Source organism: Protobothrops mucrosquamatus, unplaced genomic scaffold (assembly GCF_001527695.2).
Source record: "Protobothrops mucrosquamatus isolate PMUCROS unplaced genomic scaffold, P.Mucros_1.0 scaffold_99, whole genome shotgun sequence".
Classification (NCBI taxonomy): Eukaryota; Metazoa; Chordata; class Lepidosauria; order Squamata; family Viperidae; genus Protobothrops; species Protobothrops mucrosquamatus.
In genome coordinates, this window is record NW_015386175.1 from 443,821 (window position 1) to 462,140 (window position 18,320).

General features: G+C 39.3%; 1 protein-coding gene across 2 annotated transcripts in view; it reads left to right on the plus strand.

Annotated features, from left to right (window-relative positions):
- Positions 1 to 18,320, plus strand: part of RPTOR (regulatory associated protein of MTOR complex 1) — a 395,406-nt gene that overhangs the window by 276,500 nt on the left and 100,586 nt on the right. The window contains exons 14-19 of one of the 2 annotated variants that reach the window (XM_015815086.1): positions 4,986 to 5,060; positions 8,229 to 8,294; positions 8,474 to 8,665; positions 9,637 to 9,777; positions 14,996 to 15,113; positions 17,366 to 17,506. In XM_015815086.1, coding sequence (XP_015670572.1) covers positions 4,986 to 5,060; positions 8,229 to 8,294; positions 8,474 to 8,665; positions 9,637 to 9,777; positions 14,996 to 15,113; positions 17,366 to 17,506 — 733 coding nt within the window. The remainder of the gene's footprint in view (positions 1 to 4,985; positions 5,061 to 8,228; positions 8,295 to 8,473; positions 8,666 to 9,636; positions 9,778 to 14,995; positions 15,114 to 17,365; positions 17,507 to 18,320) is intronic. The other variant, XM_015815094.1, reaches the window with a different exon arrangement.

Consider the following 18,320-nt stretch of genomic DNA (forward strand, 5'->3'; position numbering starts at 1 on the left):
TATTGTCACTTTGAATGTACACTGATCGGAATACAGTACATTAAAATGAAATTTCATTGCATAAAGTTCTCAAAGGGTCACCACCTGAAATATACAAAAATAAATGACAAAAATAAATCAATCAATAAATACAGAATCAGAATATTGGGCAACACTGTTAAAAAGAATCCCAACATAAGTAGTCATTTCAACCCTCTCAGGGCAAAAAGCTCCACTTTCTTTCGTAGCTCTCTGTAATAGGCATCGTTAATTACCTCAGCAATGGAATACTGTATTCTTCTTCATTTGTGTCTTTTTTAGCTTCTTTCTTTTGACAGTTATGTCCTCCCTTTCTTTATGCCTTATTACTGATTTAAAAAATGCATTGGCACCGTTCCTGAAGTGCCTGTTATGTATTATCCAAAAGGAAGATTCAAGTCAACTTTCTCCCTTCTTTGGAATGTAACTTTTGCCTTTTATATAAATATATCTGTATTTATATTCATTTGTCCTCTTTTTCTGGCCTTAATATGTCATCCCCAAAGCCTGAGCCGAAGTGCTAGTAAAGGGTATCTCAGAAAACAGTTGATAATGGGAATTCTTGAAACTACAAATCAGGCTGCTGGGTTCTTGTTTATTTAATTGTCATCTCATGGGAAATGTGAGGAAAGTTCACTTCCAAGGGAAATTTTTCCTCGTGGAAAAACAAGAGTATGTCCCATCCTCGTTATTAAACACTAACAAAATGGTGGATGGTGTTTTTATGGAGAACTGAAAGATCTGAAGAATTTCTGCTGTGCTTTCAGTGTGCCCTGCTCCAGGATCCCTAGGAGGACCTCCTCAGTTACAGATGGCAAGCAATGTCTGAGATTGCTTGCCATCTCTAACTGGCAAGCAATTTATAATCCTGTTTAGTTAGTTACCCCAAAAGTGCTTTTTCAAAAGACAACTGGACTTTCTTTGTTTTTTTCTTAAAGACTTTTTGCTGAAGAACTGAAGAAGCTTCCTAGATGAGAAGCAAAACATCTTCAAGGAAAAAACAAAGCCCAGTTGAAAAAGTCCAGTTTTGAAAAAGCACCTTTGGGACAACCATGATCTGGATGATTGAGAATCTCCATAGACATTTAGTTATTTGATTTGCAGGTAGTCCTTGACTTACAACCATTCATTTAGTGACCATTCCAAGATACAACGGCCTTGAAAATAGTGACTTATGACCATTTTTCACACTGATGGCCAATGGTCATGTGATCAAAATTCAGCCGCTTGACAACTGGCATGTATTTATGATGATTGCAGTGTCCCAGGATCAGGTGATTACCTTTTGCAACTTTCTGAGAAACAATGTCAGTGGGGGAGCCAGATTCACTTAACAATCGTATTACTAACTTAACTGCAGTGATTTACATAACAACTGTAGCAAGAAAGGTTGTAAAATTGGGCAAAATTCATTTAAATATCTGCCTTGCTTAGCAATGAAATTTTGGGCTCAATTTTGGTCGTAAGTTGAGGACTACATATATACTTTAGCTTTTCTACAAGAGCTCAGGCAATGTATATGTCTCTCCCCGCCTTCATTTTCCCCCATAACAATTCTGTGAGACATGTTAAGTGAGAATAATTAGTCTTAAGCAGGGGTCCCTAACTCCCGGGCCGCGGCTCACTACTGGACCACAGCCTGTTCAGAACTAGGGCATGAAAAGCATCAGGCAAGTGTGTGTGCGCATAGCTCCCCTCACGCGAGTGAAATTCCCCTTGTGTGAGCAATGGGCACTTGCGCTCCCACATGAAACTCCCCTTGCATGTGTGGTGGGTGTGTACACCACCTGTCACACAAATGGAGCTGTGCATGTGCACACATCCGCCACTCTCACAAAACCATTCCCTCTCCCCCTCCACACCGGGCCGCCACGCTGGAAAGGTGGGGACTGCTGGTCTAAAACCATCCCATGGCTGAGGGGACTAAAACACGTGTTTCTCCCATTCCTGTGCAACAATTATCATTACCCTACATTGGCTCTTGTAAATTCATAAAGAACAAACATCCACTTAACTGAGGAGAAAATAAATGAGGTAGGTTTGAAAATACTATCAAAGATATTAACCTGTTCCCAATGTGTTAATATGCTTTTTGGTGGTATAAGAATTTTTTTTCAGATCCATATCATCAGACTTTTATTATGTTAACTCCTAACATACAAACTGATGTAGGATCGATACAAGTGGATAAAGACTCATGCAGAGGTTGCTATGATTTGTTCCCAATAGTAATTATTCCATGTGACAAGCTATTCCACATGCTCCAACTTACCATGGAGTCCTCACAAAAAGAACTTTCATCTGTGGAGGAAGCAGTTGTACATACAGTATATGCAGTGGTGGGATTCAAATATGTGAACAACTGGTTCTCTGTGTGGATGCCGCTTCCAGAAGTCCATTCTGGGCCTGGGCAACAAAAAATTAGCTACCGGTTCTCTGAACTGGTGCGAACTGGCTGAATCCCACTACTCAGTATATGGCTTTCTTCATTAAGCAAACTTCAGAGGTAGCCATTCAGAATGACCCATGTATGACTGCTTGTTCATGTGTGAATGGCCCCTAAATTGCAACATCCCAAAATCTGGTCTATTCTATGTGATGTATTCCTTTTTAATGAATTCATTTCTGCAGTTTATATACCACCTCAATACCATCAGGCCCTAGAATGGTATACAAATGTTCATAATAATAATACAATTGTAATAAATTTAAATTTTTAGTATAAGTAGAATTTCTGAAGAATCAGAAGGGATCTAACTGAAGTAAAGATGAAGTTGTTCCTACCAATATACACATTTGATATATGCTTCAGGTGAATTAATTCTGAGTATTTGTTTAGACAGAAGAATCTATACAATTAATGCTTATTGTTTTAGAATATATGTTTCAGTATTGGTTGTTTTACTGAAGTTTCTCTCTTGATAACCTGGTGTGTGTGTGTACATGTGTGCTTGTATTTGTGCGTTGTTTTCCATAAAATCTAAGCAAATGTACTTGAATTTTGATGAGGCTATCAGGCATGCTCCTGGAGAGATATTTGGTTTATTTTTTTAATAGTTTCTACTCCGTGACAATTATTTCTTGTTCTGAGGTTTTCCCTGATACTGTAATTTTTCTAGTCTTAATCTTGTAATTAAAGCTGTAATTCAGAGAAGGAGAAACGTGGCCCTCCAGGTATGGCTAGAATTCCCAACAATCCTAATTAGGATCACCAGTAGAAAGGAATACTCCTGTCTGCTTTTCTCCTATCATAGCTTCTTCAAGCTTAATCAGCAATACAATAGTTTGATAACTATTTTTTGCTCTGCCATTGCTCCAGCTTTTCTGTAAAATATTAAACAGATGAAGTATAAACTTTGGCGCTTTTTTTTTCTAATTCATTTATGCTTTGGCATCCGGTCCCAGCTTAATACTTTGAATGTTTTTCCATCTGTTGCTTTTCGTATATGAGTCTCAGGACTTTCTGTTATAGATTTTAGCCCTCTTCTGATTTCCTTCCCTTAAGAATCAGAGCTCCTAAAAAGCGTTTTTGTTTGTTTACAGAGCATCCTTTTTTACATTGCAACATGTAGAACTAAGATAAACGAAAGGAGATACGATATAATATAAAATAATATTAACAATTCTGGGTAGAGGGAAAAAAATTAAACCTATGTTGTATATTTAATGGGGTGAGCAGTGGTTTTGAACTGACATAAAGGACTGCAGCAGTGGCACCGCTCACTCTCCCTTTCAAGCAGCACAGCAGAACTGTAGTATGGAAGTTTCTCTGCCTTATTGTCATGTACAAACCTTCACATAAAGAATCCTCTGTGCCTCAGCAACTGTATTCATCCATATCGATTAGATATTACCAAGAACAGAGCAGCAATAAAGCAGTGTTTTATTTCTTCAGCACCTCTTTACACTCGAGGTTTTTTTGTCTCCCCCCTTTCAAAAAAAGATGAAAGCAAAATCAATGCCTTTGTGATCGTGTGTGCTAGGGCAGAGGTCCCCAAACCCCAGTCCGTGGACCAGTACCGGGCCGCGGCATGCCAGCAACCGGGCCGCACAAACAAGCAAAGCCTCATCTGTAAAATGCAGGCAACACACAAAACCGTGCCCCCTCCGGTCCACAGAAAACCCTCTCTCCACGGAACCGGTCCCTGGTGCCCAAAAGGTTGGGGACCTCTGTGCTAGGGTGCTTGTGATGTCCCTTGCTTCCTGTCTCTATTTGAGCTCAAGAAGAACAGCTTGAGCAATTTCATTAAAAGAAAGAAAGGAGACTTGGTGATATATGTAGATAATGATCATGTTGGGGGAATGTATGTACATATACAATTATGACTTGTAACTACATAAATTGAGGAGACTTGATTTTAGCCAGACAATTAAAAAAAAAAGATATGAGTGCCAAAGGAGTCACCCAGCATAACTGTTGAAAGAAAAAGTATGTCAGTCATTAAGTTTGTTCCCTCTTCTCTAGGCTTTATGCATAGATATTACAAAAGATGAAGCAGAAGAGCCCTTAGATTTTATCAGTTAGGGAAAAAAATACAGTTGACTATTGTGGAAGAAGATTGTTTTTTCACTACACCTGGCTTACAGATGATTGTTCTCCTAGTTCATTGTACAGACTGAATGAACAAAAGATGTACTGTTCATTGAAGGTAAAGTTTTTTGGTAATTGCTTCAAAGGACTCTCCAAGCAAACAAAACTGCCTGTGGGCCTTGGGCATGGAGCAGATGTCCTTTACTTCCATGATATAAATTTTGATCAAGATTTCTTGGCTGATGTCCTGGCAGAAGAAGCTTACTTCTGCTATTTTGTTTCTCAAATCAATTGAAAATTGAATTTGAAGGAGAAAAATTACTACGCCATGAAATATTCATAAATCATCTGAAGGCTTAGAAGAAGATTTTTTTCAGGTTATTGAACTTAACTCTGTTCTTTCTTCTCTCTCCTCACCCTCAATCTTGTTTTTTAGTCATGCCAAGCTGACCTTGTGAAGGACAATGGTCACAAGTATTTCCTTTCTGTTTTGGCAGATCCTTATATGCCGGTAAGATTAAGTAATCAATCCCGTTTCCTTTCCATCGCTTCCCCCCCCCCCAATCCATCTGTTTACATTTTATGTGTTGTGTCTTGGCTCACATGCAACTCTTATGTGACTTAATGAGGTTTTGTAGATGGTAAGAGTTCTTATGCAATTCTAATATGCAGTATGCTTCGTTGAATAACAGCAGTGAAAAAAGTAAATATAACTTTTTCCCTCTCCTTAAGCAATTAAAAATATTGACAGTGTATTCAGGGCAGGCATGGGAAAATACTTCTTCATGCGATATGGCTGAATTAATCTTATTGAATTAATTAATATAAAACATGATGATAGTGTGCTTGTTTGTTAATTAAATTACTGACTGGATGGGCTATTCACGCCCTATTCAAAAGGAAGGTATCTGAGATAGTCCTCTTATGCTAACTTCATTTCCCTGACTTCCTCTGTTGAGCACCCTGATGGGAATAAGAGAGTCTATTTATGTCCAGCTGCTTTCCTATGAGATTGCTTTGTGTTATCACAGTTGTCTTGATTTTGACACTGGGTTGTGCACGCCTTGAAAATGATTCAGACCATGCACAAATACTTCTCTGCTATTGATTGTAACAGACCTGCTTTTTTCAGGCTTCTGTGGTTCCTTAAAATTAATATAATTCTTAAAGCAACTGTACCTTTTTTCATGAATAGTGGGAAAGTACTGTGTTTTCATGAGGTCTGAAGCATTTCTCCTTAATCATCTATACCAGTGGTGGCGAACCTATGGCACACGTGCCAGAGGCGGCACTCAGAGCACTCTCTGTGGGCACACGCGACATGCCCCGGAGATGGCAACCCTCCTCTTCAACCAGCCGCTCGCTAACTCGCCGAGGTCCCACGTGGTCAGATGCATCCCAGCACCCATGCGCTCGCTGGCCTCTGTGTGCAGAGGCCGATGGTGTCAGGCAGCAGCTGCCCCAGCCCCTGCCTCACCTTGTCTCGCCTCACCCTGCAGGACGAGCCTCCTGCCCACCTCCCCACCTGCCAGAGACCCCCTGGATCTCCCCCAACCCTGCCCAGCCCCCACAGACATCCCTCCCCAGGAGCAACATGGAGCTGGCCCTGCCCACCCTGGCCCCGCCCACCCATCTGCCATGACCACTGTAGCCTCGCCCACCTGGCAGGCCATGCCCACCCGGCACCCGGTGATACATAAGTGGGTTTTGGGTTGAAATTTGGGCACTCGGTCTCTAAAAGGTTCGCCATCACTGATCTATACAGTATGCACAATTCTGTTAGATGGGCCCCCAACATAAGAGCCCCAGCTCAGAAGTAAATTTTCCTATTCAACTCTTCATGCTCAAGCTCAGGGAGCAACATTATACCAACGTGGTAGGACCTTTCTTCTGCCATTAGTTACATGGAAATAACATGCGACTAGGCTGTAGTCTGTCCATCAGAACAAAATGAAACGACAGCATCCAAAAGCTGTTGAGTGCCTTATGCTAGAGTAAGGGGAGGCTGTTGCCTTCATCCCCTACTTTTGGAATGAGGGAACTTGTTTGTTGTTGGAAAGCAGGTTAGCCTTTGGTCTGCTCCTCTTATGTTCTTATAGCAATGTTAGAGTAAGAGATTCTATATTTCACAAGGAGCAATACATTTTAATTATTTTTCTTCAACTGAACTACTTTGGTCTTTGTAAATAAGATCACAGCAGACCTGGATAATAGTTCCATATGAAAAAGTTACTGTGTAAGAATAGTTATACAAATAATCTTCACTTATCAACCCTACCTGGGACCCAAAGATGCTTTTTCAAAAGGCAACTGGACTTTCTTTGTTGTTGTTTTTTTTTTGTTGTTTTTTTTGAAGACATTTCGCTTCTCATCCAAGAAGCTTCTTCAGAACTGAAGAAACGTCTTGAATGAGAAGCGAAATGCCTTCAAGGAAAAACAAAGAAAGTCCAGTTGCCTTTTGAAAAAGCACCTTTGGGGCAACCATGACCCAGATGACTGAGAATCTCCATAGATGCCTACCTGGGAGCAGAATTTCTGTTCTTAAGTGAAGCAGTTGTTAAGCAAAACATCACATGATCACACTACTTAACGACAGCAATTCCGGCAGTCCTAGTTGCAGTCGCTAGATCAAGGAATATGAAGCCATTAAGCCAAACCTTGTTTTTTCTCCTGCCTGAAATGAACTGCCTCTGCTTCAACTCCTCCTCTCTGCCTGGCTCTCCCCATCTCTGTTCTTTTGGTTGGAAACTGATCAAAGAGAGAAGCAACCTGGAATTAAGGAGAAAGTTCCTGACAGTGAGGACAATTAACCAGTGGAACAGCTTGCCCTCAGAAATTGTGGGTGCTCCATCACTGGAGGTTTTTAAGAGACTGGATAGTCACTTGTCTGAAATTGTATAGATCCTCCTGCTTGAGCGGAGGGCTGGACTAGAAGACCTCCAAGGTCCCTTCCAGCTCTATTCTATTCTAACTAAGAGAATGGTTGTTACGCGAGCACCCACTATAAATATAGTCTGTTGAGAAAAATAATTGTGCTAAGAATCCCACTTTTTCTATAAACTGCAGTTCTTCTATGAATCAGTGGGGCCCAGTTCCTTCCTCGTATATTTTTAATAATGTGTAACATGGAAAAATGTTAGAAAAAAAATCATTTTCACTCTTTCAAGTGACCTTGGAAAATGTTTTTGTATGGTGCTTTAACAGCATTTGAAGCACAAAGCAAAAGCAATACTATTTGCCTATTTGACATGCACAAAATATAGAGTTAGTAGAAAATGTACCAACTCCAAGAGCTGTATACAGGCTTCTTATTTGGACACATTTCTGTCTTTGTACTATGTATTAACTATATTAACTTTGTGACTGTTGATATTTGTATTTTCAAACAGCACTGTCTGACATCACGTTAGAAAACTTCAATCTTGAAGTTGAATGAATTCTTATCGGAGGGCAACCATATCACCATCTGAAAAGGATTGGTTTGCTTTCCTGCTCATTTTCCAGTTCAGTTAAATAACATAATTTTTGTATATTAAGTTTACAACTTCCTGGAGTCCTCCAGCAGCGCAAATCTTTGTCAAAGATGCCAGTTTCTCCTTTAAAGCTTTTGCCTAAAGCATTCCTGTGTTGCTTTACCCAAGATTCATGAATAAAAATATTTTTGTGTCTATATGTTAAGGCTGAACACAGAACAATGACAGCTTTCATCCTGGCAGTGATTGTCAACAACTACAACACAGGACAGGTGAGTACAAGTGAAGAAAAAGTGAGGCTTGACTCAGTAACCTTGAGTAAAAAAAAAGTTAGACAGCACTGATTTAAGCCCGGCCATTTCTGCCTCATTCCTCTTGGGAATATCTTGCCTTTAAGATTTATATACTGACAAGAAATGGATTGCCATGTCATGAAGGCCCTTTTTTGCAGGAAGCTTGCCTCCAAGGGAACTTGATTGCCATTTGCCTGGAGCAGCTGAATGATCCACACCCTCTACTGCGCCAGTGGGTGGCAATTTGCTTGGGCCGTATCTGGCAGAATTTTGACTCTGCGAGGTGGTGCGGCGTGAGGGACAGCGCTCATGAAAAGCTCTATAGCCTTCTCTCCGATTCAATACCCGAGGTACTCCCTCTAGGTTTCAAAATAAATCTCTTTCAACAAGGAGACCCTGTTTTAATTAGCTACCTTAATTAGCTTTGCTATGTTACAAAGCTGCTTCGTTGACTGCCTAAAGCAGTGTTTCTCAACCTTGGCAACTTTACGATGTTGTGGACTTCAACTCCCAGAATTCTCCAGCTACCATTGCTAGCTGGAGAATTTTGGGAGTTGAAGTCCACACATCGTAAAGTTGCCAAGGTTGAGAAACACTGGTAAAGGGAGGAGCCAGGCGCCGTTTTTGCAGGATGACCGTTGAGATATTAAAAAGAGCCAACATGCTACTTTTTTAAAGGCTTTGGGTTAAGCTTGACCGCAGGTAGTCCTTGCTTAGCCTCATTTAATGACCGTTCACAGTTATGACGCTGATGAAAAAGTAATTTTATAACCAGTTCTCATATTTATGATCTTTGTAGGTCTGTCAAGCAAAGGGAAGCTGAAGTAAGGTCATAAGCACAGACATGGTTTCACTTAGGAATCGCTTTGCTTAATGACTTGTTTGGAGGACTTCCTACAATAGGAATGCAACCTGACTCAGTTTAACTATAACTATATTGATTTTAATTGATAAATCTAATCATTCATTGTTTAGAAGATAACGACATTGATTGTAAAGCATTCACTTTAGTGGGAAAACCAAATATGCCTTTAAAGTACTTCTAACGCTTCAGCTAGCAGCAGCAAATTAACAAATGTGCAAATAGATGTGGAGAGCTCTTTAATCAATTAACGTTTCTTGTTACTTATTAGACTGCATTGAGTACATGTTTAAATTTTTTGAACAAGTTTCCAGTCTGAATATCTCTTGGCCCTATGAAACAAGTATGTCTGATTTACATCTGCATTTTTCAGTGGAAAACTTGATTTGGCCTATTTTGGGCAAAGTAGTAGGTACGGACTCTTATGCTCTGTTATGATGCCTTCTCTTTCTCTTGTAGGTTCGCTGTGCGGCAGTCTTTGCCCTTGGCACTTTTGTAGGCAATTCTGCTGAGCGGACAGATCATTCCACTACTATAGATCACAATGTTGCCATGATGCTGGCCCAGCTCATTAATGATGGAAGCCCCATGGTCCGAAAGGTATAGCAAAGGGTTAGGAGGGATAGATAGATAGTATCATGGCCTTATTAGTTTTAAATACAGGCACTCCTCAGTTAACAACAGTAATTGGGGCTGGAATTTCTGTTGCTAAGTGATGCAGTCGTAAAACGTGATGTCACAGGATCACATCAGTTGGCAATTAGTTAGAGTTCCCAGCACTCTCTATTTCCTTGTTAAGCGAAGATCATCAAGAAAGTCCCAGGTGGCTTGTAAGTAGACCAGCTAGCTGGTAAGTGTCTGCTGTTATGTGCAGGAGGGTCTGTGGGTAGCTGACAAAGTACAGACATGGCAGGACCAAAGGTGGCTGCTGCCATGTAGAGGAGAGTACATCAGTACACAAGCACAGTGGTTGCTGCCAGGTGAAGGAGAGTGTGAGCAACTTACTTGAACAACTTGCAGTTTTTCCTACTGGCTTTCCCCCTGAGTTTGCTTTGGGGAAGCCAGTAGGAAAGAACATAGCAGAGATCTTGTGGCTATAGAACGCTGCAACTTTCTTAAGTGCAAGCCACTTGGCAAGCACCCAGGTCTCGATCATGTGACCATGGGGATGCTGGGATGACTGGAACTTTGAGGATCAGTCACTGAATGAATGGTTGTTAAATGAGGAGTACCTGTGCATAACATTCTGAATATCTTTGTTAACTGAGGCGTTGTTTTTTTCCTGATACCAGTCCTTACTATGAGTTCTAGAAGATGATCTGACCTAAAACTGGCTCATAGGATTGATACCAAATTTCCGTGGGAAATGAGAGGGCTCTAAGGACTGTACCCAAATCAAAGAGAGAGGGGCAGTTCTTTGTTTCTACTTTTTATAGCAGTTAAGAGCTTAGAAAGGGGATTTTAGCCTGTTTTTCACTCAGGGGAAAGTACTGTGGGATTTTAAAAGCTGCCCTTCTCTCCTCCTCTTCCTCCTCCAGCTTCTTCTCCTTTTCAGTGTTGATCCCTGGTAACTGGAGGTGCTTTATGTATGAGCAGGCACCGCTTTCCCAACTTATCAGTTCTTTCAGATAAAATCCTTCTAACAAAAGAGAAACTGGAGCCGACATTTATTTTTCTTTATTCTGCTGACTCATGAGAAGTGGGTAAAAAGGGAGTTAATGCGTAAGGCCCTCCCCGGGGATTTCAGCTGCTTGATGGCTACCTCTGTCATCTAATTTTCTGCACTTTAGGTTTTATTGGCTGTGGCTCATCAGTGATTTCTCTGAATGGCTAGTCAGGTGATTTAGATTATTTTGCCTCTTCCTTACCTGAGAGGACACTTCCAAAAGTATCATTTTTGCACTTGGTTTTGTGTTTTCGGCCTGAAAACTGTTTTAAAAGAAACAAAGTTAAGCTGAACTCACAGAGTTTGATAGAAAGCACTTACTGCAAAAGACACGTTGGATGGAGCTAGAGCAGGGGTCCTCAACCTTGGCAACTTTAAGACTTGTGGACTTCAACTCCCAGAATTCCTCAGCCAGCTTGGCTGGCTGAGGAATTCTGGGAGTTGAAGTCCACAAGTCTTAAAGTTGTCAAGGTTGAGGACCCCTGAGCTAGAGGGATGGATATAGCTACCATTTTGCTATCACCCCTCCAGTGGGCCGTCCTTCTAAAACATGAGGTGCTGTTTCTTGTCTGACCTGATAGTTCTTTGCACCCAGTTGGGTTGTTATCAATGTGGCATTTCAGTGTGAATAATCCTTTTTGGAATAGAAAAGGACCATTGTATAACAAAATAATGAAAAACTGGGTATTTAAAAAGGATAATTTTAGACCTGGCAAAATATTCACTGTTGGAAAGTGTGCTGCTGAATGCCAAAGAGAAGTGGTAATTGTCATCAGCAAGCTGTTAGATTGTATACCACTACTTTTATCTGGAGCTCCTTTGTTTAAACAACAACAGGGAGGGGGAGAAGGAGGAGGAGGAGATTTCTGTCTTGTTCTATGCTTTCAGAAGGAAGACAATTTGAAGAAATTTTTCATTCCTCTTAGGAGATGGGTTCTGAAAGGCTTTTCTGTTGCTCACTGTTTGCATAGCACAGTTTTACATTATCTGTGACATTAAATATGAAATAACAATTTTCTACTGGAAACAGAAATATGTGGCAGTCCTCTAGAAGAAAAAGGGAAGTATAGGACAATGCAGGAATGAAAGAAGACAACTTCATTCAAGAAATAGCTCTCCTTAACCTGGCCCTGGCGGGCAAGGGTAGGATTTAATAAACTGATCTTGGTCTGCTCGGATTTCCTTTTACAGAAAAGTAGCATATGATAACACTGAGGTATAAAGTGCCCAGAATGACCTGCTTGGTATTACTATATTGTATGCAGACTGTTTTTGATCTTTTCTAGCTAACTCTTCTATATGTTTTTCCCCCCCTTCCATTCAATCATATCCAATTTTCAGACACTGCCTGGACAAATCCCTGCTATTTTCTTGGCAAGGTTTTTCAGAAGTAATTTGCTATTGCCTCCTTCCTGGGGCTGACAGAAAGTGATGACCTATGGTCATCCAGCTGGTTTAATTCCTAAGGCGGGACTAGAACTCACGATCTCCCAGTTGCTAGCCTGATGCCTTAGTAGTACATCTGTAAATAAAATGCAAGGATAGGTTTCTGGCCTTCTTTTATAGCTACTATTTTTCTTAATTCATTGTAGATAGACATTTGAAGAAAATAAATCTGAGATTTTTAAGATTTCCAATTGCCAGTTTCATAGTTTCATCTTCTGGTAGTTCCAGAAAATAATTGCCTTTTTTAATAAGGCAGGTTGTCTTCAGCCTAAACTAAAATGGTAGCATGGTAAATTATATTTTAATGGATAAAATTATCTATGGATAGGAAAAGAATGCTGTAATTTCATCTCTTCCTATTCACTATTTCCAGGACAGTACATCAGTTTGACAATACTGGTTTGAATCAAATAATAAGGAGGGTAGCCTGGCCAAGAATAAAAAGCCTTTTGTTGCAAATAATACATTTTGGAGTCAAATGTTCCTGCTTTCTTCAGATCCTTATGCTAAAGTGAAGGAAAAATCAATGTTTCACCAAGCAGCATATAAAAAAAGTGCCCTCATTCTCACTTGAGGTGACAGATGGGTATTAATTTTGTCAGAATGCTGATTTCTAGGGACTTGATTTTCTTGCTTTTTTTTATGCTCACAAAAGCTTTCAACTACACTAAAGCAAAAGAGAATATATTGGCTAAGCATTGCTGTCAGCTGGTTTCAAGGAAAAGATTGAAGGAAATGTATGTGCTCTTCATATCTTAGAAGTAAACAGGAAGAGCCCAATGCATTTTTGTAAAAGATGGGAAATATTGTTCAATCCAGAAATCCAAGTCTGATATAAAAATGTTAAATTCAGACTGTCACAAAAATTATCTCTTTGCTTTCCTTCAAAAACTGTAACATGGCTACTTAAATAAAATCAAGAACCTAACCATGAGAGTCTCGGTAATAGCTGAAACCTGGAACTGATTCCCCTAGATTAGGGGTAGGGAATCTTGGCTCTTTTATGACTTGTGGACTTCAACTCCCAGAATTCCTGAGTCAGCATGGCTGGTTCAGGAATTCTGGGTATTGAAGTCCACAAGTCATAAAAGAGCCAAGGTTCCCTACCCCTGCCCTACATGATAATTGCTTCCTTGGTACTATTTTGGAATTACTAAGGCACCAGGCTAGAAAGTGGGAGATAGTGAGTTCAAATCCCACCCTAGCCATGAAAGCCAACTGGGTGACCTTGCCCAATCATTCTCTCTCAGCCCAACCCACCTCCCCAGGGCTGCTGTTGTGGGGGAAATGTTCATGTAATGTTTTCTATGTATGGATTCACACACTGTACTTAATCCATAATGAGGTAAAGCTTTGGTTTGGGTTTAACATGTTATGGGAATTCATCCATTGTGTTTGAACAGAATGCTTATTGGCTTAGTCTATTGCTTGAAACCTTGTTTAACTAAACTTTGGCTTTATACAGTGCGAAAGCTTATTCTATGTGTGTAGGTATCATTCCAAAAACAATCCCAGTCAAATATTATTTAGCAATGAGTGAGGGTGTTATTTTCCAAATTAAAAGTCTATAATAGGTGTTTCCCAAGGAATAATGCAATTTCTAAGAGGCCCCTGAGACTTTTATATTGGAATCTGTCTGGAGTTTGGGATTTATTTGTAAAAGATTATATAATGTTAAGAGCCAGTTTGGTGTAGTGGTTAAGGTATCAGGCTAGAAACCAGGAGACCATGAGTTGCATTAGGCACAAATCCAGTTAGGTGACCTTGGGCCAATCACTTTCTCTTAGCCCTAGGAAGGAGGCAATGGCAAACCACTTCTGAAAAACCTTACCAAGAAAACTGCAGGGATTGGTCCAGACAGTCTCAAAGATTGAACAGGAAAAAAAAAATACAACGCTCACAACTTTGAACAGACTCCATATTTTGTAGAAGAATATGCTTTCTGCTCTTCCTCCATTCCTGTTATATTTATAGTGTGATTGTGACATTGTACTCTAAGCAAGCTTAGGTCAGATTTTCTGTGTTTAGATAGATGGGATAGATAGTTTTCATTTTCTAAAGCTAAGAAAGTAAAGGGCTGGAAGGGAATTTTTCTTAAAGAACTCCAGAGAAGGAGAGTCCACCACCTTCCAAGTGATTCCATTCTTGGACAGATCTATCTTGATGTTCTGCCAAAATTTACTTCCTTATAGTTCAAATCTATCATTTTGAGTACTGTCTTCTGAAATAACTCTAAACAATGCATCATGACTTCCTGCAGTCATCTCCAAGCTAAACATACGCAGTGTCTTCAACTGTTCTTCCTAATTCTTTTTTTTTTCCTTCCAGGCTGTATATCATTTTGATTACTATCCTGTCCATGCCGTCTGATTTGTCAGTGCAGTGCCCCAAACTGAAGATAGTGTTCTAGGTGTAGTCTAATCAATGTACAAGAGTAAAAGAAGGATGTCATTTCTTGATTCTGACATTAGATTTAGTTTTAGTTGAAGTTTCTGGTGATTATTGCTTTAACTAACTATGATAATGAAAGCATTATGGTAAATCTTCCTATAACTTCAATGTTACTGATAGGTATCCTGTGATATGCACTTCAAGCTATTTGCCAGGCACTTGGTAGCAGCTCTCGCGTGATGGAACATTCTTATGGTTAATTTCTTGATGTCCATGGGATTGAAAGATCTATTTTTCATCTTTGTTTCTCAACAGGAGTTAGTTGTGGCACTGAGTCACCATGTGGTTCAGTATGAAACCAATTTCTGTACAGTTGCCTTACAGTTTATGGAAGAAGAGAAGAACTATGCATTGCCCTCACCTGCTGCTCCAGGTACTCTTATCATCTTCTTTGTAGGCACAAAGTTTTAGAAGTTGACAGGAAACTGGAAAAAAAATCTGTTTCCTTCTCCCATTTTCTTGAATTGTACTAATTTATCTGAGGTCTAAAAGTGCCAAAAAATCCCAATTCTGTTGGAAAATAAGATAAAAAATAAAATTCAACTTGTTTGAAGTGTTTCAACTCCCCTAGCATTATGTTAATTCATATGTAACACCAGCAGTTTATTTTTTATGTAAAGCATTTATACCCTGCTGATCAGTTTAAGAAACTCCTAGAACAGCTTACACAACAATATTTTTAAACAAAAACTCAGTCCCTGGGTTTTTAGGTTTACAATCGTATAACATCAAAGAAAAAGAAGATGGGGAATGAAAAGGAAAACCAGAAAACAACTTCTCAATGTTTCATGATTCCTGCAGAAGGCAACTGTGATAAGAAACAGCCAAAGAATACCCTCAGCAGCAGAGCAAATAGTTCTGTTGTTCATCTTTATATGGCAGTTGGCCTTGCTGACCGTTGAAGAAGATCCCCAGCCAGATGTTTAGATGCAAGTGAGGAAAGGCCTACATTCAGACTAGGATATTTCATGTTTCTTCTGTCCTTTCTCCTAATACATTTAATTTGTGTAGAAAGATTGTAAAGGTCCAGAACAAACTATTGTTGGCCTTCTCTTTCATGAAATGTCATTATTAATATTGTATAGTTTGGGGGGCAGTTGGTTTATTTAGATAAAAGCTTCCTGCTTTTCATTCACTCTTCCCTGGAATAGTGCCTCCCTCCAAAAATATTAAAATAGTCTCTTCCCTCCTGAATTTCAGAAAGCTTAAAAACTTAGTTGTTCTATTAAGCCTTGAGGGCAGGATGTTGTGACTATTCTGCACAGCGATTAGATTCTTTGGTTTAAAGTCCCAATTTATTTATGTGCTTTATAAATTTTAGTTATGATTTATTTTGTTACTTATATTATATTTTCTTTAAATCCAAATTAGACGGTTGCGAAATTACATGCTGCTCGGAGTAAATTTGTTTGAAACAGTTTATATGTACCCTATAAATAAAATGTGTACGTTAATAGCTACTGTGCCTTAAAAAAGGGGGGGAGAGGTGCATTTTAAAAACTGGAAACATAGATCAACATTATTTTGCTTTCTTTTTATATAGGAAGTAAATGGTTATAAATAAAATGCACAAAAAGCTTTCTTTGGTGTGCATTATGAAAGCCTTTTTATAGCCAACTAAGTCTGCCTTTTGGAGAAAAATAGGATAAAAAAATAAATAAATTGCAAGCATTCATAATATAATAGAATTCTTTGGGTAAATATTTAGGCAGGAAAAAAGATCATTAAGCTTTTTTGTTTGTTTGTTTGCTCTTTTATTATAATATCCAGACTCGCACCTCAGCAGTGATACATTGCTGAACTCAAATGAGGTCAGCTTTGTTTGGGGCTGTCACGTAAATCTCATTATAGCTAATAGACCTTGCACAGTAGCAGTCTGTACATTTTCCTCTACTTTAAATAAGGAAATTGAAATAGCATCTCAGTTTTAAAATGTTACTTGTGAAAAATCCCATTAATTGTCCCATTGATACTAAACTAGTACATTTATCCTATTAATACTAAACTAGAACATTTATTAAAAGGAACAAGGAGAAGCAGTCTAGCCGTTCAGTTGCTCTCTGAGCTTGGTTGTTTTTTTACAGGCATTTTATTACTCTGCTGTGCCACTGTTACTCTTCAGTGCCAGAAGGGAGTAGAGTTTGCTGTCTGTTTCTATATAGTTTATATATAGGGGCTTGCCCTGTCAGTGTTGGTGGGAGTCTTGTTTTCTTCTTGGCAGTTCCTTGACTAAGCCGTTGTTTACTGTTTATTTGGTTGTTTACCTACGTTGATTTGTTCCTTGATTTGTTACCTACTTGCACATTGCCTAAAAGTTTTTTTAAATGTGTATTTATTTATTAAATGAATATGCCACCCATCTCCTGGTTCCAAGCAACTCTGGACTGTAAAAGATAAAGAAAAGCCATGGGGAAACACATGAAAAAGAACACTGAGGCTAAAAGAAGACATAGCACCAACCAACTGCCACCCAGTTAATTTGAAACTACACGGGGGGCAAATAAGCTAAATAAATAAATGATAAAACTTTGTCTAAGGGGCAGCAGTGGCTACTATTATTGACTTACTTGAAACTATTACTGGTTTGCTATTTTGCGGGGATAAATATTTATATTGCCTCCATAGAGATTGGAAGTCTGACTCCAGTTCGAGATAATCCATGTACTCCAAAACTCCGTTCTGTCAGCTCCTATGGAAATATTCGAGCAGTCACTACAGCAAGGAACTTGAATAAGTCTCTGCAGAATCTCAGTTTGAATGAAGAATGTAAGATAACTTTTCTTTTTTTAAAAAAAAAAACCCCGAACTTTATACTGTGTGTGCATCTGGGTCTACAGCAGAAATGGCACAGTTAAAAGTGGATAGTGTCTCTAATTACTGTTTGTGAATAGTATGACGTGGGATTGGAGCCTGAAAATCATGACCAGAAGTGGATTCATTGGCATAGTGATATATCTGTCCTCTCGACTATTAGTCCCTATGCCTCTCCCAAAACAAGTGCTGAAAGAGAAGGGAGAGAAAAAATAAAACATCTTGCAATAACCAAATTGCATACATATGTAATATCTTCATCTGATTTTCAGTTAGACAGTCCTCAATTTACAACCATTCATTTAGTTACTGTTTGAAGTTACGACACTGAAAAAAGTGACATATGCCCATTTTGCACGCTTATAACCATTGCAGCATCCCCATGTTCACATGATCCAAATTTGGACACTCGGCAGCTAGCATGTATTTATGATGGTTGCAGAGTCCCAAGGTCGTATGATCATTTTTTGTGACCTTCTGAGAAGCAAAGTCAATGGGAAAGCCAGATTCATTTAACACCCGTGTTAACAACTGCAGTGATTCACTTAACAACGGTGGCAAGAAAGCTCATAAAATGGGGCAAAACTCACTTAGCAACTGTCTTGCTTAGCAATGGAAATTTTGGGCTCAGTTGTGGTCATAATTTGAGGACCACCTTGTATATTCCCTTAGCTAGAAACAAGTCCTGATGCTGTTCTGCCGTATCCAAAAGGTTTTTCGGCCCATAGGTAGTTTTTCAGCAAAAACAGGTAGCTGCAGCACTGAAAAA